The 24716-nt window shown below is 40.8% G+C and overlaps 1 protein-coding gene across 11 annotated transcripts in view; it reads left to right on the forward strand.

The window, feature by feature from the left end:
* ptprua (protein tyrosine phosphatase receptor type Ua) overlaps positions 1-24716 on the forward strand; it is a 266297-nt gene that overhangs the window by 113079 nt on the left and 128502 nt on the right. For all 11 annotated transcript variants that reach the window (XM_085792302.1, XM_085792303.1, XM_085792304.1 and 8 more), the window contains 2 exons: positions 3892-4163; positions 21830-21911. In XM_085792302.1, coding sequence (XP_085648428.1) covers positions 3892-4163; positions 21830-21911 — 354 coding nt within the window. The remainder of the gene's footprint in view (positions 1-3891; positions 4164-21829; positions 21912-24716) is intronic.

Raw genomic sequence — 24716 nt, forward strand, 5'->3', positions numbered from 1 at the left:
GTATGATTAATGCAGGAGGCAGGGCGCTGATTGCATTCCAACTCAACTACAGCAGCACCTAGGCAACCACGCAACCCACCATCCCACTGTCTGTAGCGACCTGGGCACCATGACGATACTGGATGTGAAGGTTACACATGCAGTTAGTTTACACTCACCTCCCCGCCCCCTTGGAGGCATCAAAGAGCCAGTAGGATGATGATGATGATGATGATGATGATTGGGGGATTACAAGTTAGTGAGGAAGCTGTGTGATCTCCAAGGCTGCGTTAAACAGTCCAAGGTAATAAACACACATAGGCTGTATATTTCAGCCTCATTGTGTTCATCCTCATCCCAGCTCAGCTGTTGTTTCCTCAAAGTAACAGTGAAATGTCTGAACAGCATCATGAGGCTCAGGTCCATGATGTTCCGCATGGGTTTGGGCTGATATTCCATAATATCCACCTTTTTCCGAACGTCAAAAACGTAAGCTGGTTTTGCTCTTCCGGTGGAATTTACGTTTCCATGGTTTTGGTAGTCGCGGTAAATGCATGGATTTTTTTTTTTCAATGAAAATCTGTAAAACGCATGAATCATTACACCAGCTTTTAACAATGGATATCACACAAACTGACATCCGTGTTAAAAGCTAGCGTTAATAGAGCCATGCGTTTACCACAACTACTGTATGACAACGACTGAAAACCATGGAAACATAAACGTACAATTCCACCGGAAATGCAAAACCGGCTTCCAGTTTTGACCATAGATGACGTTCGGAAACTTGTGGATAGAGTATTGCAATATATAGCACCATAATCCATATTTTTGTATAAAATCTTCCATTTATACTTTTTGCAGTTTTGCACAATCTGACCTGCTGCTTAGTCTGACCCATATTCCACATCTTTGCTTCCCATTGTAGCTCAGTATGTGACCTGGCAACATAAAATGCAAATATACTATAAATAAATCAGTCATCTGTTTTCATATTACGCCTTACAGTATCTCTATATATTTTATTTCATTTCTTTATTTGTTCCAACAAAGGTAATATGCAACTTTTCCCAAAAGAAAATACACAATGATTTCATATTCCATATAGGCTATATGAAGGGAAGTAAATATAGAAATGTTTCCCACTTGAAATCAGAGCTCAAACACTGGCTCAAGCTAAACCAGATCTAGTATGCATTATTATGTGTTTGCTGTTCTGTACTTAATATCTCAGTATTGTATTGTTAGTTGTAATGGGAGAGGAAAATACAACTCATCTCATCACCATTACTGCAGTATAAAAATACTGCAATATTTGAGCTCATTTGAAAACCAAAGCCAGTTAGAGCAGCTGATTACAAACTGCCTTGGAGGCAAAGTCAACACATGGCTCTGGGCATCTGTCCATCATCTGAGTTATGATCATTCATCAAATATTTACTGAAATTGCAATAAAATCTGTGTCTCCATCATCAGCTAGCTTTCTGCTGCATCATGGCCTGTCACTGTTCCCCACCAAACATGTTTATATTTTATGCGACTGTTTGTCTGTAGATACATATCTTCACAGACGGGGGTCTCATCGTGCAACGTGAGTGGGATGCAACTGAAAAATCTCATTTAAACTCATTATCCTTTATTGCATCTGCTCCTTTCAGATATACTTATTTCTCCACACATAAGCTGAGCTTAAAACCCTAAAAATCCATTTTTTTCTCCAAATATGACATTAAATATCATCAGATCTTGTGTTAAAATTGGTGTCATATCACTAACATGTTTACAATTTGTGATCTGAACCATGACTCTCTCCATAGATTTAGTCAAACTCATGATCACAAGACTAGATGATGTCTTAAATAAGGGTGTGGATTGTTTGGGCTGAGCGATGTGACAGCACCAATGACACTAGATATGTGCTATTGGATCCAGCTGTTGGTGGCTTTAGTTAAACTCACCACACCAACTGTGTTTCCATGTTTCATTTACCGCGTGACACAGACAGACGGCCGACTGATTCCATAGTTACTCCGGAGTCGCATCTCGGCAACTTCTCTTTTCCCTCGTCTCATTCCTAAATAAATGACCACTGCTGCGTGCTGGTTGTGTTTATTTTCTTCCAATTGCTGCAAACCAGAGTGGAGATTACGGAGAGGAGAAGGTTTTGCCGTGGAGATGGCTTTGCTGGATATTGCGGTATTGAAAAGAAACTGATTGCTGAACCTTTCTAAACTTTCCAAATGTTGTCTTCGGTGAAAAAAAGGCACCCTGTGGACTTTTCTTGCAAACTTAAAACAAAACCACTGATTTTCGCATTTCAGCATTTTAAGATTTTTTCACCATCCACACTGTGTGTATTACATTTCTTTGGCAATTCCCTCTAACAATGCCGGTACTTTAAACCCAGCTTTGTTCATATCCATGTTTACTTGTTTGCAGTGTGTATTGGCACGTTGCTGCATATCTTGGCACATCACCACCACCTGTAGGTCAGTGGAGTAGAAACCACTGGCAGCATTCCCTATGTGTCACCAATGCGCACGTGCACAAGACAAACCAAACATGGGCGGGTGGATTTAGGTTTTTGATGTCAAAAACACAAATCGCTCCAAATTCAAATATTAAAATTGGCGATTTGTAATATTTTTGTGTCTGTATTTTGTTTTTAACCTTCCTGTTGTGTTCGAGTCACCACTGACCTGTTTTTAGGTTTTTAATGCATAAAAGTACCACATACGTTTGTTTATTGCATCAAGGCCTTTTCACTTTGTCAGGAACCTATATTTAAAAAAAATACAACTTTTTTTCCCCACAAAATTCTAAAATGCTCTGGTTAAAATTATGACAGTGGGTCGGTTACAACGATAAGAACAATAATTGTAGTTAAAACTGAAATCATAGGTGCAAAACTAACCTTTTCACGGATAAGTAAGTGTAAGTCTAACAACGTAACCAAGAGATGGGATGATAAATAATTGTTTTAGTGTGTTTTACAGCTGATTTAAAACTTAGGTCAAAACTGACCCTAACACCATAGATGGTAGCAGAAAGCTGACAAGAGGAAGGTTATAAATTGAAGCCGAGGGGTAAACTGACAAAAAGGGTTCAGGAGCCCACAACAAAAAATATTAAAACCAATATTTTCATGGATAAGGAAGTCTAACATAACCAAGAGAAGAAAAACAAATTGGATGAAAAAAAAAACACAAGAGATGGTAGCAGAAAGCTATGACGAAGGTTAAATATAATAATCACAAAACTCCCCGCTCTCTCCCGTGGCAGCACAAGATCTCTGCCAGTGCCTGTGAACTTTTGCCCAAAAAATGAATGTCCAAGCTGACACCCGACGCTGCAGCCTTTGAAAGCACCACATCTGAGGCGGTGCCTGGGAGCTGATGGAAGCCCCCTGTGAAAGCAGGAAGCAGAGGGAAAGGCGAGAGACAAATACAGACAAATAGCCAGAGAGGATCGCAGGAGATATTCTGAGTAACAACCTTGAGCCTGTCAACTCTGGCTCTCGGGCTCTTTTTCGGAAGGATTTAAAAATAAAGAAGAAAGCAGCCGTTCCTCAGCGGTTGAAAACTAACATGACATATCTATCCTGGGCTGAGGTGTTACAGGTGAAGCCTAAAGAGTTGGTGCTTGTTATTTTATACAGTATATGTTTCACTCAATTCTGTCTGGCAGTTGAAAATGCTGAAATGGCTGCAGCTGTGAAGTGAACCATGTGTAGCTAAGGCAGCTGCTGTTTAAGAGACGAGGTGGAGACTTGCTTTTCCAGACAAGGTTAAACAGTTCTGTATCTCTTAAAGCCATCTCACTAAGCTGTCTGTGAGGTCGACAGTATCACCCCAACTGTAAAACAGTGAAGCCGCTGCTTGTTGAGCTCTGACTGGTCTCCTCTTCCTCCAGGCTCCTTCATGATGGTCAACTCCTCGCAGCATTTCGGAGGCCAGAGGGCTCAGCTGCTCCTGCTGCCGCTCAGCGAGAACGACACCCACTGCATCCAGTTCAGCTACTTCCTGTACAGCCGCGACGGCCACAGCCCCGGGGACCTGCAGGTCTACATCCGGGTCAACGGCGGCCCCAAGGGCAGCGCCGTCTGGAACGTCTCGGGCTCCCAGGGACACCAGTGGTACCAGGTGGAGCTGGCTGTCAGCACTTTCTGGCCCAGTGAATACCAGGTGAGAGTCTTTAGACCACTACATGAAAACACTGGACATCACACTGTGAATATGAAGTGATTATTTTTTAGGTCAGATGACTTTAAAGGAGACATAACACGACCCTGTTCCACAAATTGAAATAGTTCCCAGGTGTCTTAAAGACATGTCTGTGACATGCTTTGGTCAAAATCCCCAAAGGATCAAACATCACAGCTCTTTTCATCCTCTCTAAACAGCCCTGTTTAGAACGGCTGCTTTCAGTGCCTGTCCCTTTAAATGCAAATGAACCACTGCTTGCCATGCCCTGCCCCTCTGGTACCAGTACTCACAGGTAGCGGTGGTATTTTGCCAATTTGAAAACTAATTGGAATACAACCGAGGGAACAGCTCATAAAACCACATGGATTTCAACTTCCTGCAAACGACTTTTTAAAAAAAAGTTAATTGTCAATTCTCACATTTTGGGGGCCGGAAGGCAAGACAAACACCCAAATATATGTTAAAGAGCTTTCAAAAAGTGATATTTACATAATAGCCCCCTTAAAGGAATATCATGCAGCACAGGGACCAGGCTGGATTCAAACCTGGGAAGCTGTGGGAGTTTTATCTCCTCATTTTCACCTCTTTTATTTATCCAAGGACTCAACAGGGGAATCTTTGCAATATTTACACAAAACACACACAGGCACACACACAAAAATACTAAACTGCCCCTCACTTAAGCCTTTAATGGACACAGGCAATATTAGTTGGGTACTTGTACTTGGAGCTCACCTCATCCTGAACATCAGGAAACCTTCTGAGAGGCATCACAGTGACTATGATCACTGTCTTATCCTTAACTGTTCAGAAAAATCATGCAACCAGTAACTAAAACCCACCAAATGAACACAACTGCTTAGAAATATCAGCTTCGCAAATTCAAAAACAAGCACAAATCTGATCTGGAATCAGAGAGTGAACATCCACAGGATCAGAGATTACAGCAGGGCGGCTCTGTTCGGTAAATATTCCTCACAGTACCTGCTTACTGTGTGATATAAGAATGGATTAAGTCTTCAATCACAACCTGTGTACAGAATATTTAATTCTGCTGTCAGCAAACGACTGTACAGTAAACATGCTTGGTGGGTTATTTGTAAGATGGAGGACATTAAATACCTGTAATACTTGTCAAATATCGTTTTTGGAGAAGATCTTGCATGGAGTGTTGGGAGCAGATGACCATGTTCAGAAATCGTCTCAGAGCAGACTGACGCCTGAGCCTTTGTCTCACAGAGGCTTTAACATCCTTTTATCTCATTAATAGGAAATATGGCCACATTAAATATCAAAAATGATGACATCATACAGGCTTTGAAGGACAAAAAATAAAGAAAAACACAACAGATCCTCTTTAATAGCATGTTCTGTACCAGAGGAACTACCTGTGTGCTACAGTTCACTTTTATTACATGGAGGAACATGTGCAGTTTGAGCCCAGTTAAACAACACAGATTTATCCCACACCAGGGCTCAGTCTGTGAACACATCAGCCATCTGCAGCTCCCTACACTCAAGTCATTGGGGCTGTTAGGGATGAGAATAAAGCTTTTATTAGGAACAAGCAGCATCTTCTAGTAGTAAAGACAGAAATATTTACAAAGGAGGAGGAAGCCTTATGGGAAATGTAGTAGATCACATGTCTTCTGCTAACCATTTGTTTATTTTACAGAGTTCTACAGTGTAGAACTGTTGGGAAAAAAAATATTGATAATACTTTGAATAATTGATTTTTTGTTTTAGTGGAGTGAAGATATCACATGTTCTGGTCACAGCTTCATAAATGGATGCATTTTCCCTCTGGTCTCTGTTTCTCTTTTATCAATATAAAATGAATATTTGATGTCAGTCAGACTGAGTGAGATGTCAGTGTGGGCCTGGCTGGGTAACTGTGATGGACATAAATGGGATCCTCTTACAGAATAAACAATAGCCAGTAGTGAAATAAAAAAATCCATGAATAATTGATGAATGTACCTATGTGTGAATGAGTGTGTACCTATGATGGGGTAACAATGCAGTGTGATTGATTACATGCTGCATAAAGTGCACAGTGGAATTGGATATTCTGATTAATTGTGACTTTAATGTGAACAATCGGAATATTGATCCTCAAAAACTCCAAGATGGATCTTTGTATTTGTGCCTTTCCTGTGTAAACATGCCTGCCTGCGCTTAATGCTATGAGCATACAGTGCTTACTTGTTGTAAGTGGTTCATTTAGAGGCTGTGTAATGTCTAAAATGTCCAATATGTAATAATTGGAGTTACTACAGTACAGCAGGCACAAGGAGACTGCTTAAAGCAGAGAGGCTGGCTGGCTGCAGCAGGCAGCTCGGGTTGGGACGGTCGTAGAAACTGCGATGGGAATTAATCACAAGCGGTGTCGACCCGCTGCTGTTAAGAGGACCGTCATGGTTACGGACTCTGGATGTCTCACAGCGACTCCAGTCTATCAATCTCACATCTCGGGGGATAGATAGGATAGGAAAGGTCCGCGGAGGAGATATCATCTATGAGATGTGAGGCCGCGCTCCTTCGACTGAGCGGGTTGGCCAGTTGTCTGCAGATATCAGGCCCATGTGCTGCAGATGAGTTAGTGAGCTGTCTTTCAGTCTGCGTCTTGTCTCCGCTCAAAGTGATAATTAAAAGTGGACGCATGAAACATCTGCTGCTGACAGTTCATGTGTAGCTGTGTTTTTTTTTCCTCCTCCAAATCTGCAGAATTATGATGTTCTGCTGCAGTTTTTTATTATTATTCTTCTAATGCCTCTGCAGCGATGACAGACGGAGCTGGAGGCAGATTGTTTTCAGGTTCCGTCCTGTTCTAATGGACATGTGATCTCAACGGGACTTGTGGACAAACTGATTCTAGTGTGGTGGCTACTGGTCAAAGTTCAGAGGTCAAGGTCATGGTGTTATCATGAATACAGTTCTGGCTGAGTGAATGCAATATCTCAGTAACGCCTTCAGGGAATTTCTTACATTTTGCACTAATGTTCACATGGACAAATGTATTGATCAGACTTTTTGTCATTAAAAGTCAAGGTCACAGCTGATCCAGAAATCAATTTCCCATGTTGTTCATGTCAATCAAGACTCTATTCTTTTTTTTATTACTATTATTATTATTCTCATTCAACTGTTTTGCACACATCTGAAAAGGAATATTGATATATTGATATTTACTAAGGAAACATTCAAGGTTGCACCTAGAGCTCAGTGAACACTGATGTAAATTCAGAAACTTGATCTAATGGTTTGACAACACATGTGCTGCATGAATGCACAACATAATGGAAATGTTTCTGGGAGCGCTTAAAAGTGACGGACCCAGCTGATCTGCTTTTGTTCGATACTTCTTGACTTTAGTTCAGTTAGATTAGAAGTTTGGATGAAGATTGTTTGGTTTAGGATAGCCACAATATTGCAGTATATAGCTGTGATTGAAGTTCTGTTCTAGTGGAGGGAGTTCAGCTCTATAGTTCCCTGAATCGACTCTGACACCACACTCCATCATGTTGCCCACGTCTCTCCATCCAGGCTCTCTCCCTGACTCTGGGCTTTTTTTCCCCTCTTTTTTTCTGTTTTGGCCTTTTCAATGCAAATGTCACTGCATATAAACAGCTCTGGTTGGTGTCCATGTTCCGATACAGGAGCAGGTGACAGCTGAGGTTCTCCTGGGATTGGCTCTGTCCTTTATTCTCTAGAACTCTGGTCATTACTGACCAGTAATATAGGATGTTTAAACAGTCGTGACGTTGTATTCTCCTTCATGCTCTAATTACTGTATCCTTTCTTCTGTGTATTATAATATGCATCAAATATTATCATCATTTTGTTTTCAGACATTGTCCGGTCCTAATGAATAGCAACTTGGCAGCACTTAGCGCTGCACCGTGGCTGATGCCAGCTCCAGCAGCATTATCACCGTCCTCCCTCTCATTCAAACCACAGGCTAAAAATTAGCAAATTACCGCCGTGTCATACATCAAACTGGCTCAATAGGTGTATAATTACAGTGGGCATGTGTTTGCATTGTAACTTTATTTATTAGTCGATTTACCTGCTTTGCTGCAGTGTAATCAATAGCTCAGTGTGATGCCTGTATTGTCGGGGCGGCGTTATTAGCGCCGTTGTGTAGCTTGTAAGATTCTGATGACTGGATGCAGCTCTGCCTCACCTCATTACAGACCATAATTTATCCCCTAATGCCCTCTTTCTCCCACCACCACCATCACCACCACCACCACCACCAGCAGCTCCACCCCAAAACAGGGCGTTAATGAGAAGGCAATGGCTGGTGTAAGGGATTGTGGGAGCGTTGGGTCCGCTGAATAGTCAATTGACCTCAATTCTGTGTGACCCTCAGTGCGGGGGGAGAGGAGGGGGTGGTGGGGGTGGCGGGTGTTTGCTTCCATAACCTTGGCGCACTCTGGGCCCCATCTCAATAAATCAAGAGCCAGTTAATGAGATTAGAGGGCTGCGCAGATCAATGAGGACAGCCTGCACTTTACCATCCTCAGCTCTGCTGTCCTGAGCGACTCTCGCAAACAGCCAAACTGATTTAAAGTAATGATTTTCTTCCCCCCACTGCGTGGAACGGCAGAAGTTTGCCTGCCGCGCTCCATGCCCACGGCAGAGGAGGAGGAGGAGGTTGGCGGAGGTGGACGCGGGAGGGGAGCGCTGAGGTGTACAGTACAAGTCGGACCAGGCTGGGGGAGTTTGCTCGGCGCCGCGCCGGTGTTTACCATTTTTGGAGAAAAGTGTGCATAAGCAAATGTAATCTACTAGTCAGGTGATGTATGTCCAAGCTGGGCTGATTGATGAGGAGGTGTTGTTCTCTAAAGTCCTCCTGCCAGGCAAGTAGACACAGGACAGATTGCATTATTTGTCCTATAAACCTGGATGATCGGCAGCAGGTAATGAAGCAGGTAGAGCCGTGCAGATGGATGACGAGGCTTAAACACAGGGCCTGGGGGAGTGTGTCTGTCTGCTGTGTGAGGAGGAACAGGAGTGAAGCTCTGTGCCTCTTTTAAAGGGATAGTTCAGCTTTTTTTGAAGTGGGGTTTTAAGAGATACAAATAGCCATTAAAGGGGGCATCTTATGGAAATATCACTTTTTGAAGGCTCTCTAACATATATGTAGGTGTTTGTCTTGTCTTGTCTTCGGTCCCCAAAATGTGAGAATTGACAAAAAAATCTTTAATTTTCAGGCTCCCCATGTTGAAATCCAACCTTTTTCCAGTTTTATGAGCTGTCCCCTCAGTTGTCTTCCAGTGATGTAACTAGGATTCACATTTGCATAATATCACCCCTACCTGGTACTGGAAGAAGGGGCAGGGTGGGAAGAGCAGTGGATTTGCATTTAAAGGGACAGGCTCTGAAACCAGCTGTTCTGAACAGGGCTGTTTTGAGAGGATGAAAAGAGCTGTGATGTTTGATCCTTGAGGTATTTTGACCAAAGCATGTCACAGACATGTCTTTAAGACACCTGGGAACTATTTTAATTTGTGGAAAAGGGGCAGAATATGTCTCCTTTAAGTATAATATCTGCAGTAGAAAGGTCTGTGCTCCTCCCCACTGAGAAACACCGGCGCATTGCGCTGCACAGAGACACAGGCAGTACACTGTGGTGAATGAGTGATAATTAATATTTTCGCCGCCTACGAGAAGTCCGGTCTCAATAATACACCAGTTCAAGAGTAGGATAGAAAGTAAAAAATTCCTTACAGCTGGTTGGAAAAAAGTTAGTTTATCTGGAACTAACTAACTCACTTAGTACTCACAAAAACAAACGTTTCCCGATCAGATGATGCATTGCAAATTGTTACTTTATATCCTACTCTTGAACTGGTGTATGGATTTGAGGCAGGACAAAAATACGCTGATTAATCGTCCCTCATTGACAACAGTGTACTGCCTGTTCTCGGTGCAGCGCGATGCGTCAGTGTTTCTCAGTGGGGGGGAGCAGAGACCTTTCTACTGCAGATATTATACTTAATGGCCATTTGTATCTCACACAACCCCACTTCAAAAAAGCTGAACTATCCCTTTAAGTCTCCCCCTCACTTTTTTTTCCACTTGAGAGCTCTCCCCTCTCCTCACCATCTCCCACCAGTACTACTCAAAGCTCAGTGCAGGCCCCACGGGGCCCCCCCACCACCACAGTCCCATCGATAAAGATCATTGTCCGGCACTGCCAGCCAACAGATCGGCCCCTGCAGGCCGCTGAGGAGCGGATGCACATGGGGGGGGGCAGGGGGGACTGGTACTTCAGAGGGCCCAGGGCCTGCTGGAAAATTTAAATATATCTAGTAATCAGCGGGCATCAACATCCCCTGAGGAAAGACCGACTGCTACAGAGATGTGTTGGCCTGCGATCAGAGGTGTGCTGGTCTTTTGCCTTTGGGTTTTCACTGATATGAGATTTTAAAATTCAATGCCAATATTCCTGGATTCCAGATGTCCATTGTTGATAGTGTACTTTGTGCTATAAATTAGAATATTTTCTGGTTCATCCAGCGTTTCAGTGATGGCAGGCTTCTCTGAGAAGCTGCAGGCCAGATTAGAAAGAGAGAAACTTATATAAACCATAACTTTTGGAGCCGGCTGCTGGACACTGTGTAAAGAAATAGACCAGAGTTGGTAAACTTAGCCCTATAGAAGTACTCCAGACTCCAGTGTTTTTCTTCCATCAGGTTCACAAGAGGCAGATTAAAAAGAGATAGAGCTAAACTTGATGCGGCATCTCATATCCAGCCTCTGTCATGACCAAGCCCTCCAACCTTTATCCAGGCTGAGTTTTTGATATGATTTGTTGTGTATATGGCAGCTAAAGAGACCAACACTCCAGGTGGTCACCTTTACCTGATCAGCTGTTATTATCCTGCACTTCCAGAGGAAACCAACTGTGTACACAGCTGAGTGTGTGTTGAGTCCTCTGTGATGAGTGAACCGACCTTTATGCTAAAAATCAGAGGGATTCTCCTTTAAGTGCTGTGGAAATAAGGCAAATCAACTTTGTCATCAGCTGATCATTAACACTTTAGCACTTTTGTCAGACCCTGTCATACTTTGTTTAAATCGATGTGTGAAACTGCAACACACAGCCATCAGTCATGCTCAGTCTATTTGAAATTCCAACAGTTATCTGTTATGTCTTCTAAACTATTAGCATGGACAACAGCGTGAGTGCACACATTCCCAGCGGATATTAAGTTACTTGCCTGTTATTTGGGTCATGAATGACAAATTAGTTTCTAAGACGTTTGATGTCTTCATGTAGATGTCTTCATTAAGGCTTTATTAAAAATGGAAAAAGACAAAAAACAAAACTATATCCTGTTCTCCAGGAATCAGTATCCCCCCAGCTCACTGGGTGTCTTGGATTGACGGCCACATTCACTCAGAAGAAGTGAACAGCTGTCTGTAGTCGACCATAAAACATGAACGAGTCAGTGAAGCTACCGATCACTGATAAATCACCAGTTCTTGCCCACGTCCTTTACTGTCTTTGTTATTTTAACTCTATTTAACATGATTCAACTGCATCACCACCTTGTCTATACAATTACTGGCTAGAAATGAAAGTGTAATTTCAGTCGCCATGTGAAAATTAGCTTTTGGCTCCAAAAGCAGGATGAAACACATCATTTGAACTCACAAACAACACATCCAGTATCAGTGGGCATGGTTACAGTCTGGATGATGCTTATGTGTTAAATACATTTACTTGTTTTAGTGTAAAGGATTTTCTGTTCTCGGTTGTTATTGCAGCCGTATAGATTCATCCCCAGGGATCTGATACAATTTCCTTATATACACTGCAGTTGTTTTTCCTCTCCCAGTAATTTAACTGTCTGTGTGTGTTCCTGGTTTTTGTTCATAGATCCCAGGTGCCCACATTAACCTTCGTCTTGTGTTAGCTTTCTGCTACCATCTCTTGTGTTAGGGTCAGTTTTTAAAATCAGCTGGAAAATACACTAAAACTTTTTTTTTTTTTTTTTTCCCATACAATTAGTTTTTCTTCTCTTGGTTACATTGTTAGGCTTCCTTATCCATGAAAATGTTAGTTTTCATATGTTTTGGTATCGGCCCCTGGGCCTTTTTGTCAGTATACCCCTAGGGTTCAATGTAACCTTCCTCTTGTCAACTTCCTGCTACCATCTCTTGTGTTAGGGTCAGTTCTGACCCGAGTCTTAAATCAGCTGTAAAATACACTAAAAGCATTATTTATCATCCCATTTGTTTCTCATCTCTTGTTTACATTGTTAGACTTCCTTATCCATGAAAAGGTTGGTTTTGCACTTAGGATTTGAGTTTTAACTCTCATTATTGTTCTTATGGTTATAACCGACCATAACAACACAAATGTCATAATTTTAACCAGAGCATTTTAGAACTTTGTGGGAAAGTAATGTTTTATTTTGTTTAAATAGAGGTTCCTGACAAAGTCTAAACACCTTGATGCAATAAACAAATTTCTGTGGTACTTTTATGCATTAAAAACCTAAAAACTGGTCACTGGTGACCCGAACACAAGAGGAAGGTTAAGAGTCAAAAAGTAAAAAAAAAAAAAAAAAAAAAATGTTGATTAGTCCCTGATATTTTTTTAATCTCTTGCCATATCCATTATTTATTACATGGTAATACAATTTAGGGTGAAACAGGAATTGATGGATTTTGATTTTATGTGGCAAAAGGTGCATGGTGGAAGTACACATAGCTGCCATAATATTGTGCAAGAATAATATATTCAAATTTTAAAGCCAAGATTTCCACAGTCATCTCTCAGCTAGAAGGTTCTGGGTTCGATTCCTGGGCCAGGGCCCGTCCTGGGTGGAGTTTACATGTTCTCACTGTGGGTTCTCTTCAGGTTCTCCAGCTGCCTCACACAGTCTAAACACACGCAGACTAGGTTGACTGTTGATTTTAAATTGCCTGTCGGTGTGAATGTGAGTGTGTTGTTTCTCTCTGTATGTCACCCTGTGATAGATGGATAGTTATACAGTAATTGCCACATTGGAGTGCTCTTCTCCATATTATTATTTTTTATTTGTTGTTCACAATGTCAAATTGTACTTCAAGCAGGTTATTGGAAACACGGTGACAGTTTGTAGGCTATAATGTATGTCAAAGTGAAAAAGAACAGAACAAACACATTAAAACCAGAGCCAGAAAAACCTGGGGATATTTGAAAATTAGGAAATAAGTTTTTGCCCCCCCCCCCCGACTGTGCTAGTGGGATAAGATCATCCAGAAACTTCAGTAGCATGCCGGCTTATCCTTATTGAAAAGAGCTGTTAACACCGATAACCCACTCACTGTGTAAACTTGCACTGTGTCAGTCTGATTGGATCAGACTACGTCGTCTGACCTGAGTTCAAGACCCCACACCTTCTGGGACGCTGCTTTGCTTTGGTGAACAACCCCCCCCCCACACACACACACACACTGTCAGGGCTGTGAAGGACGGAGGGGGGAATTGATCAGACTGTTTCACTTTTTCCCCTGCCAGTTTGGTTTAGGGAACGACAGCAGGTGTTAAAATGCTCCTCCTATGGAAACACTGGCTTCTGTCCTTTAGTTTTTTTTTTTTGTTGTTGTCTTTTTTTTTTGCCAGTCCAGTTTGTCCTTCTTTCTCTGTCCTCCTTATCTCACTATCTTAATTCCCAGTGCAGCTCACTGTTAAAGTCTCCATCTCTTATCTTTCCCGTGTGCCTCTCTCTTACTTAACTGTTTTATTGCTGCTTCTTCCAACCTTGTGTTGGTGGGAATTTGCTGACAAGGTGAGAATCTTTAGGACTTTAATGAATTTAACAACATTTTTGATATTACTTATGAGAAAGAGACATTCAGTGTATTTCTATTCAAACATAATAGTTTTTATTGGTAGAGAGAGTCTGCTAATGCCCAGTTGCCCTCAACCCCCCCAAAAATTATGCCTTTCATCAGTGGTTCCCAAATTTTCTCTCTTACTCCCGTGCACAATAAAAAATCAAAACAAAAAAGTCAGGGAAGTAGGCCTACCTGTGCAGCTGTGCAGCCAGCTCACTGCGTGGTTACATCATGTTTCACACTGTCCATCAAACAAAGTTCAATTGCGCACGAAAAGTCATGAACCACTGAAAGGACCTCTGACCTGTTGCTGCCTGTTGTCCATGCAGTTTAACCAGAGGTTCAACTTCTTTATCATGGCCTTAACTTCATCTCGCACATGGAATATGGCTGTGGGAACCCCCCATAATCTGAGATTAACGCATAAGTGCCATCTCATGAGGTTGGCATGTGTTGAAGTAATTCCCCCGGGGTAGTTTCAGGAGCTCTGACCCGCTGCAAACTCTCCCGTTTGGAGAGTATTTTTTTCTAAAGTCTCACTTTGATATCTCACAGGTTGAGGGGAAGTTCCCTATATGACAACTGGCCTGGCTCTGGCCTCAAGGCAGAGTGGGATTTGCAGACTTTTTGTAGGAGGTCAGCATTATATCTAACTGTACGATGATAATATGAGATGTGGTGGAATTAAGCATTCACCATTCACCTCACAAAAGTTGTTGCTGCAACAGAGATTCAGGCTGTGTGTTTCCGTTGTCTGGATCAGATTTGCGGCCCAAGATGTATGGTTGTATGGATGAATTTAACATTTTTGATATGCTAAAATAGTCAGTTTCTGTACTTTTCGGTTACTGGTTGAGACAACTTTCAATAGTGCCCCACAGGGTCCAGAGTCATTCTTGTGTTCCCACAGCCCTATGTTCCCACATTTCTAAAAAAAAATTAAACAAAATAAAACAAAAATCACTGAAAATTAGATCCTGTGTTCCCACAGCCCTACTGTATGTTCCCACATTTCTTAAAAAAAAAAAATCCACTGAAATTTAGGCCCTGTGTTCCCACAGCCCTGTTCCCACAGCCCTACAGTATGTTCCCATATAACTTTGTTTTTTTCTCCACTGAAAAGTAGGCCCTATGTTCCCACATTCTAAGATTTATTTTCAAAACTGAAATTCCTAAATATGTTTACATGTTATAACAATACAATACTTCTGTCTTCATATTTCATTTATTTTGCACACTACACATGACAATACCAATACAGTATGTAGATCGTACTGGATTTATCGTCCTTTACAAGGATAATTGTTTCCAACTCCGTACAATCACCATTTTGTACACATAACATAACCCATAGACATCTTTCCACATGTATTCACACAGCAGAGCATGCGTGTGATACATCTCAAATGTGGGAACATAGGGCTGTGGGAACATATAGTAAGGCTGTGGGAACATAGGGCTGTGGGAACATAAGGCTGTGGGAACATAGGGCTGTGGGAACATAGGGCTGTGGGAACATAAGGCTGTGGGAACATACAGTAAGGCTGTGGGAACAGCGCTGTGGGAACATAGGCATGGAGGTCCAAGCGCCTGAAATGAGCATAATAGGTCCTCTTATAGTTTGTTCAGGTGAGAAACTCTTGATCATGCAAATGCTCAGACAGTTAAACGTTATGGTCTTCATGGCAATGTGAGTGGGCACCTCAGACTATGTCTATTTCTATGCCAGTTTCAAAATGTAATCGCGTACCCCCAGTTTGAGAATCACTGGTTTACATGAGGAGTCCTGAGCCTTATCTCCAGGTATAGGGAGAAAAGTGCCAATTAAAATGTGTGTTGTAAGAATATCACCAGTTGTGGCCATCACACACGCAGTCCCAACCAGAAACCCTGCTGTCGCCCTGCAGCGCTCACCTCGCTGTGTCTCCTCAGCCTGCAGGGAGAAGAGCAGAAGGCTCAATTACGTGTCATATATTTTAATGTCCTGCTGCCACGGTGCCAATACGGATCAATAGCGCCGGGCCTCGTTCTGGCCCCGGAGAAATCAATTAACAGAACATCGTAGCAATTTTTGTTCAACTCAAACGATCGAGTGTAAGTCGTTAAAATTAATTAAAGTCCTCATGAAGATTGATGGCGTCCGCTGATCAGCTGAGAGGTTTATCATTGGCGCACGCACATAAATAATTTTTGCATTTCTCTGATGAAAAGTAAAAACTAAGAAATATTAATTACTCTGGAGTCTCGTTTTTTAATGTGATGCCCTCCGCTGCTAGAGCTCTTGATTTTATGTATTCACTGCGAGGCCTCCTGGGATGCACTATGGATTTTGTTACCCCGCGCCATCAATCCTGCGACGGCGAGCCCAAACATGATGCTGCGGGAGGCGCATATTAAAATGCTTGCATACTTTTTTACATCAAATGGCACTGTCCAGCTGCTTCCTGGACGTTCTCCAATTATTCAATCTGGAATTGTTCTCCTATTATTATTATTATTATTATTATTATTATTATTATATCATTGGATAAAACTTGTAGGATAGAAGAAAAGTTTTCTCCTCGGTTCAGAGCAGAGCAGAGTGACTGACAGACCCGTGTTTTGGTCCAAACACTCTATGTAAGTGATTCCCGTCAGAAGATATAACTATTTAAGACTCATATTAACACAGAAATATCGCTTACTTCTGCTTTAACATAATAGGAGATGCTTTTTTCAAGTTTTATGCATTTTTGGTAATTTAATCTGGAAAACAAAAGGTTGTACTGTATCTACAAACTCAAACTCTATCTTGGTCTTACAATATAAGGTTCTAAACCTCTACATCTCAAATCTGGTCAGAATGCAGATAGAACCTTATAATTCCAAGGGGAGGTCTTCACAGATTGTACCTTTGCAGTGTTACAAGCCTACTTCTTGTCGCCCACTTTTTTACACCAAAAGCCTGAGAGAGAATGAGAGAAAGGTTGGAGAAACACCTTGACCTGGACATTGTCGATCGGACCAATCTATCTGTGATATTGTTTGTAGGGAATAGATTTTCCTCCGTGCGTATACTCTTGTGAGCGTTGGGTTCAGGGTGAAACTTTGCTATCAAATATTAAAGATGCTATCAGGCCGCGTCATGACAAGCAGTGTCAGTGTGGCTTAAGCTGCCGCCCTCCACTCTTCATCTCCTTCACCTACTGTATGCAAGTTGTTCCTCTGCTATCTTTTCCCATGACACAGCTGCTCCGTGCTGTGGCAGAATAAAGCGCATCTGCACAGGCAAAACACGACATTGAAGAAAACATCTTCACCAACTGAATAACCAGGCAGACAAATAACAACCACTGCAAATACATCTCGATAGAAACCCACTCAGCAGTTTGAAACCCCACCAACACACATACAGTAAAAAGCCCTGTGAGCAGGAAATAAACAGCAAAACCAGTTGCAATACTCTATTGTAACACTCACCAAGCTAAGCAGCCAGGAATTGGACAATAAATGCAGTTCACTTTGTCCCATTGTACAACAAATGCAAGAACAATTTGTCATTCTATCACAAAAGGTGAATGTAAACAGGTTATTTTAGCCATTACTTAGTTATTCTCATGGCCTTGTAATATGTTTGTCTGTTCTGTTTTGCCATAAGCAATAAAGTAGATATTTTCCCTATTTCAATTCAGGGCAGGATGATAAAGTCCTTCTTTCATATAAAACCTTACTATAATACTTGTGTACATATTACAGCAATATTATAGTGAAAGACTATGATTTGAGAATAGAAGTGAGACAAAAAGCAGAGATTGCTGAGTGAATATTAATGCATCTTTAATATGTCACAACTACAGACATAAATGGAAGTTTAATATTTAAAACAAATAGTCAGCGTTCCCTTCCATCTTCAGTCTCCACTACATTTTCATGTCTTTTTTTCGTCCTATGATGAAGAAACTATTATGAATAAAAACAGTAAAAAGCAACTTCCAGCCATTTCTGCTCTTATTAAAATAATAAATTACAGCTGTAACTTCCTGTCTGTTCTGTAAAGTGTCTATTAGAAGTGCTGCTTAAAACCTCATCCTAGATGAATTGAGAAAGAATCTCACCAACAACTGTGTTTTGTTGCTTTTATTCACAGTAAACTAGATTACAAAATGATCATACTATATATGGTACGGTAGAATCCTGTAGTGCGTCATGAAAAGCAGTGAACAAAGTAAACAATGAACAATGATAAGCCCATTGTGGCTTTTTGCCTCTCCCTGCACTGTCCTATTGTTACGTATCATGTTTTATGTTGTATTCTTTTAACTGTGCAAAAAGAAAAAAGAAAATAAGTGCAGGGAATATGTCTTGAGAAGTGTTTTTCATTGAGCTCACGCCACAGTCCTCCAGAGAGCAGTGGATGACTGAGTGATTTCACATGCAACCAGTGTGTTGTTCTTCACTCTTGAACAGAAGAATGTAGGATTCAGGGTTTGGTCAGTCATCGAGCCGTTGGCAGATTTTGATTTTGATCTGATTATAAAAGTTAACTTGCTCAAGAGCCACATGGGTTTCCATGGTAACAATATCTATTAACGGAATATAAGATAATTCTTGCAGGATTAAGATATGAAAGCTGTGTGTTGTACATAGTGTAGCATCACACGTCCTGGAAACTTTCTTTTGTAACTTATTTAATTTTGTTTGTTATTTTTGTACAATTGAATGTCTCACTGGTGTGTTTTTATATGATTTTTTTTTTGTATTTGCCTGTGTTTGCCTGTACAAACATGTCCAACAAGGGAACATGTTGGTTTTTTTTTTTGTTTTTTTTCATCTTATCTGCAGTGGTGTTAAGCTCTCTGAGCTGCTGTGGCCTCTCTTTCTGGAACTACTCTGCACTTTTCATATTGAGCAAATTGTTACATTTGCGACGCCCCGGTCCGGACGCAAAAAAAAAATAACCCACTGTAGCCATTTGTATAATAGCTTGTGTTTTCATTGGCTGCCAAGGTTATTCCTCAGCGTCTGGTGCAGTCATAGTCAAACACACTTTTCTATAAGTGAGGGCAATGCAGAGGAGCTTAATGACGGCTCAAAGTGCGGAGCGGAGTGAATCGATGGCGGTGTGTGTGTTGACGCGTGATGAATTGAAGAGTTAATCGGTCAGACGTCTCTAATGGGCCGACATAGGAATGAAAAATAAAAATAAATTAGTGGAAAGAAAGCCTTAGTCTGTATCCATCTGCCAAGGCCTTTTGTGGTATTGATTGGCCCTAGGCACTTAAAGCCTGATGTATTGTCAACATTGCAATCTATTGGCCGTCTGAGTGCGCGGTCACAGTCTGACTTCCACTTGGCTTTGGCATAGATAACTAGAGCAACAGTGTGAGTGGGTGAAACAGTCTCACTGCCACACACACGCATATATATATGTCTGATGCGGGGTACAGTTACAGCTTTCATCTTAGCTGCTGTTAATGCACTCAACCCTCAAGTTCAGAGTTTGTTGCGCTGCAGCATAAAGTAAGGAGCTGCTCCACTGACTGTAATTACTGCTTGGAAGCCCAGAATGACTTTGTTGCACTCTGGGAGGCGTCCTGATTCACTTTGAGGCTCTGCATGTGCCCAGCTCATTTAGATGAGTGAATGAATACTTAAGCTGTGTTTAAGGACTCCTGCAGTTGCCATATGGATTGATAAAAGGGACAGTAGACTAGGAGAGGAGGATTATTCACTGCACCGTGGACTGTACATTTGCATTAAATCTGAACAAATTACCCCCCAAAACTCCAAGGTTTCATCATTTTGATATTTCTAGAATTAACATTTATATATTATTTATATATGTATATAATTCCAATAAAACCTAAAGGCAGATTTTTAACAACCCATTGAATACACTGAATATAGACTGTAAGACCTGTGTGGGGCCCTATAAAATCTGTTTTAATTTTCCCAAATTCCATTTTGTTTTTTCCCAAATTTTGTTTTTTCCATTTTAATTTTTGGGAATTCAAATTTTTTCCCCTTTATTCTTATTTTACTACCAAAAATAATGTTTTTTATGTTAATGACTAAAATGTACACAAATTAAATAGAAGTCACTTTATATTATTGAGTAATTAACAAACAATACTTTACCTTACTTTATTTATTTAGTCGGGACAATGCATATTAATGGACAGTGAGTGCTAGAGTACCCACAGTAAATACACCGGATTTAGCACATGTGCTAAATTACATCTGTAGTCCCCAAAACAATACAACAATTAACATAAAAAGTCCATAAAGACAGAGGACCAGTAGATGACAGGAAAAGTACATTTACATAGTTACAGGGTTGGACATGATTCTTTCAATTGTAAAAAAAATAAATATATATATATATATATATATATATATATATATATATATATATATTATATATATATATAATAAATATATATATATATATAGCTGTGATTAACATGATTCATTGAAATATAAAAATATATATCTATACAGTTGCAATTGACATGATTCATTTAAATATAAAAATATAAATCTATACAGTTGTATATTGTATTGTTAAGGATAGGTTACATTAGTTAAGAATAGATTCCATTTTAATTGGCCGATTCCGCGCGTCCACGATCACAGAAATCATACTGTAGGGCCCTCCTACTTGCGAAATATAAAGATTGTAGGATATTACACATAAGCTGTACACATGCCCGTAAGTCATGTAACAACTACGGCTAAAAGCTTAGCGGGAAATAAATGAACCTCTGAGTGTGGTTGTGATAAACACAGCGGCCATTTAGAACTACATGAATCATATTTCTAAACCACCAAAACACAGCCACAGATGTTTCCATCTGGTTCAGGAAATTACACAAGAACACTCTTAGGTTGTTAAACCACCTCCACATCTTCTACGGCAGATTTCTGCAGCGCTCAGATAAAATTAAAGATTTTTTTTGATAGAAATACAACTCAACACTTTTATGGGTTTTTTTAAAATGGTTTCTGGTGAAGATTATTCCTCATCTTTATATATAGCAACATCAGGACACTGACAGATTTAAACAAAACTGACAGTTAATTGTGATTGATTGACCATATGCAGGAGAAAAACAAAAAACAATCACATTTTCAAAAGAAAATCAGTTCTGCTCTCATCAAAGTAAGAGTATAAGTACTTGATGGAAATGCATTGGAGTCAAAAGTAAAGTTCTGAAGTGACTGTTCCCCTGTGCTCCTCCTCCCTGTCAGTTTGTATTTAGCACTGAATTTATGACTGAAACTCCACTGCTACTATACTGTATTGTCACTTACAACATGACATAATTCAGGTTTGTTCAATGACATGTTGGCAGGTGACTTGTTGCATTGCAAGACAAGGACAATTTGCATTTACACATCTACAAACTACACTGGGAATATGGATGATGGGTGAAACCACTGTATTGTTGTTTTGTATTCAAAAACACTTCCAAAATCATGTATCTTTACCTCATCTTTGATAGTTTTCTCTTCTAAAATCCATATGACCTTCCAGTATGAAGCAGTAGCTCTAGAGAGTGTTTGTTTTTTGATGTTGAGGGGCTTATTCCAGGTTTTTAAATGTTGTCACTTTTGGTTGTGCAAATTTTTTTTAGCAAACCTCGCAATGGAAAATAAAGGGAACATATTGGTTTTTACAGCAACATCACATTTTACCTCAAAGATTAAATGCACAATGGATTCTTCTCGACCCTCATCCCCTTAATTTCCTACACTGCCAATTTCCCTGCTACTCAAGACATAATGGCCTGTAGTCATTAAATTATCCATTGTCTCCACAGGTCATCTTTGAAGCGACTGTTTCCGAGGAGCGACAGGGCTACATTGCCTTGGACGACATCGTGCTGCTCAATTACCCCTGTTGTAAGTAACCCCACTCTGTAATGCCCGTAGCCATATATACCTGCTGACCTTTACTGAGAAAGTGTCCATCAGAACAGTGGAGGACCAGGCCAGAGAGCTCAAGCAGTTTCCTCAAGGTGATCGAAGACTCTCCTGCTAAAGGGTGGAAGAGCTGGAGGCACATACCTGTCCGAGTGTCAGAGCCACAATAACACAGCAGGGGGTCCTCACTTTTGTGCCGGCAGAATGGCTGACCTTTTCTTTTGATGGCTATGCTCCCAGCTGAGTGCCTTTAAAGCTACCAGGATGTCGCAGACAGGGAAAGGATAGCTAGTTGTTATACTTTGTTCCTCACAGGTAGTTATTCTCTCCCTTGTCATCATGGGATATCAGGGCTTTGGTGCTTTATGTTTGCTGGTAATGTTAGATGGTGCTCTGGCCTCTCACATGTCACATTGACAATTATACCCCCCACTGTCTTTTTTTATTATTTTTATATATATATATATACAAAGGCTCTGTGCAGATGTTGTAGCCATCTCAGCAGACCCCCTGTTCCTCCACTGTTCTGTATGATTAGCTCCATTTGGCCCAATGGACAAAAGCTAAGTCACCCTTGAGGTAGAGGTCGTCTCTGTTGGCCTGTGCTAACTTCCAAAACAAGATCACATGAAGCTGGAAAAGGAGATAATACAACCCACCTGAGAATGGTGTCACTCTCTGCCTTGTTATTAAATAATAGGTTGATCTGTTTTACAGTTCTCATTTTGACAAATTATTGTTTCACCAACTGTGATGTGATGCAGCGTTGGATTACATAATTGCTCCATAATTAGTCAGTTCTAGACTAATTGTTAATGGAAAGCCATTAAACTAAATGGAGTTTAATACAAGGGTTTCATCAGATTCATCACGTGTATGATGGTTCTGTTGTTGCCACCATTATTATCACTATAGCTATGTGTTGCTGAGTTCTTGTATTTTTTTTAATACAGAGGGTTTTTTGTGTTATCTTAGTAATATTAGTTTCAGGTTCATTCAAGAAAAAAGTTGCATTGTTGTAGGTTTTAATATATTTCTTGGATTGCATTGTTTAAATGTCAAAGAAAACAGAGATATTTTTTCTTAGAGTTTGCTGGGACCAAAGCAGAGGTGACAGGAGGACAACTAATGCATTGTCTATTCATCACATTTCAAATGAATGCAAATCTTTTCTTTGTGGGATTAGAAAATATGCAATTGTTTGCCAATACATTTTTCCATATGACTTCTTACCAGGTCAGATATACTGCCCTTGTAGCTTGTCCTGCTGCCCTGTGCGACCAGATAATGTGCTCATGCAACTTAAACAGTGTAGATGCACCGTCAGCTTTCTGCAGCACTGTTGTGTTTTTGTTGAAATGTTGTGTTTCTGCAAAGTACCGCCGCTTAGATCGACACTGACCTTCTGTGAGAAAGGTGATACTGTCGGCAAGTTGCTGAAAATGGGAAAATGTTAATGACTGATATTGTAGGACATTTATGAGCTCATGAAATTCAGATGCACTTTCCCGGCTCTCCTGAAAAAAACATGCAGTCCACACATTATAAATCATCAAACACTTACTAGGAAACAGAGAAGATAGAACTCTCCTTATAGGCTACTTCCATTTTTTCTATAACCCAAGCTCATCCCAAACACTTGCCCTCAATGGAGCAGAAGGCGTTTCCGTAGTGACTTGGGATGAGGGTTTTGGGCATGTACTGTTGCCAGGGCCCTTTGGTATGTGACTCAGGCCATGTTTAGCCTACAGATGGTCCTGCTTGGACCGCCACCATGCCTATTAGCTCGCATTAGGGGACAGTGTCCCTGCCAGACCCTGCCATATATACAGTGGCTTCAATAGTTTTCAGTCTCCTTCACTTTTTTCTGAACTTATTTATGTTGGATATTTAAAAACGGTCATTTTGCCGCCACCCTGCACTCAATCAAATCAAAAACTGAAGTCTCTTATTCACAACAATATTCAGATCAATTAATTAATACTTTGGAGAAGCACCTTTAGCACCAATTACACCCTCACATCTTGTTGGGCAAGTCTCACTGACTCCAAACTATGAGCCCACTGTGCTCCTTAGCATGACTAAAGCCTTAGAAATAGTTTCATACCGTTGCTCTGATCTTTATCTGTCTGCACCTTTGCAGAGTTCCTTGAACTTCAAGGCGTCGTTTTTTTGCCATGCAGTGCGAATTGTGGAACCTTATCGACTCTCAGATGTGTACCTTCCTAAACTGCACAAATAACAAAGTCTGCCACAGATGGACTCCGGTCAAATTCTTGATGCATTTCAAGGAAAATTAAATCAGGAAAAGCATATGGAGCTCCACAGGAAAATATTCCAGGCTTGATTTTATTTTATTTTATTTTGATAATTTTACAGCAGAAATTCTATTTGTGGTAATTGGCAGTTTTATCCGGCTGAGATCCGCAGCACAAGTGTGCAAACAGTGAAGGGGTCTGAATACTTTCTGAAGCCACTTTGTGTAACATAAACATATGAATCATACAAGAGATGAAGCACACACTCCTCTACTCATAAACAAACAAATGTCAAGGACTGATAGATGCTTACATGCTCAATCAAATCTTGTTTTGTATCAGCCGGCGTAACTGCAAGAGCAGTCGCCCTAACCCACGCTTAAAAACGCACGCACACAAACATGTAAACATTAGTAAGCTGGCAGAAATTTCCCTACAGGCAACAGGGATAATGACATGCCCCCGTAGGGAAGATTCAACTCAAAGGTAACTGCAATTCAGTTGGCGTTCCCACTCATTTGACATT

Source organism: Trachurus japonicus, chromosome 11 (assembly GCF_045865225.1).
Source record: "Trachurus japonicus isolate A0001 chromosome 11, Traja_1.0".
NCBI classification, from domain to species: Eukaryota; Metazoa; Chordata; class Actinopteri; order Carangiformes; family Carangidae; genus Trachurus; species Trachurus japonicus.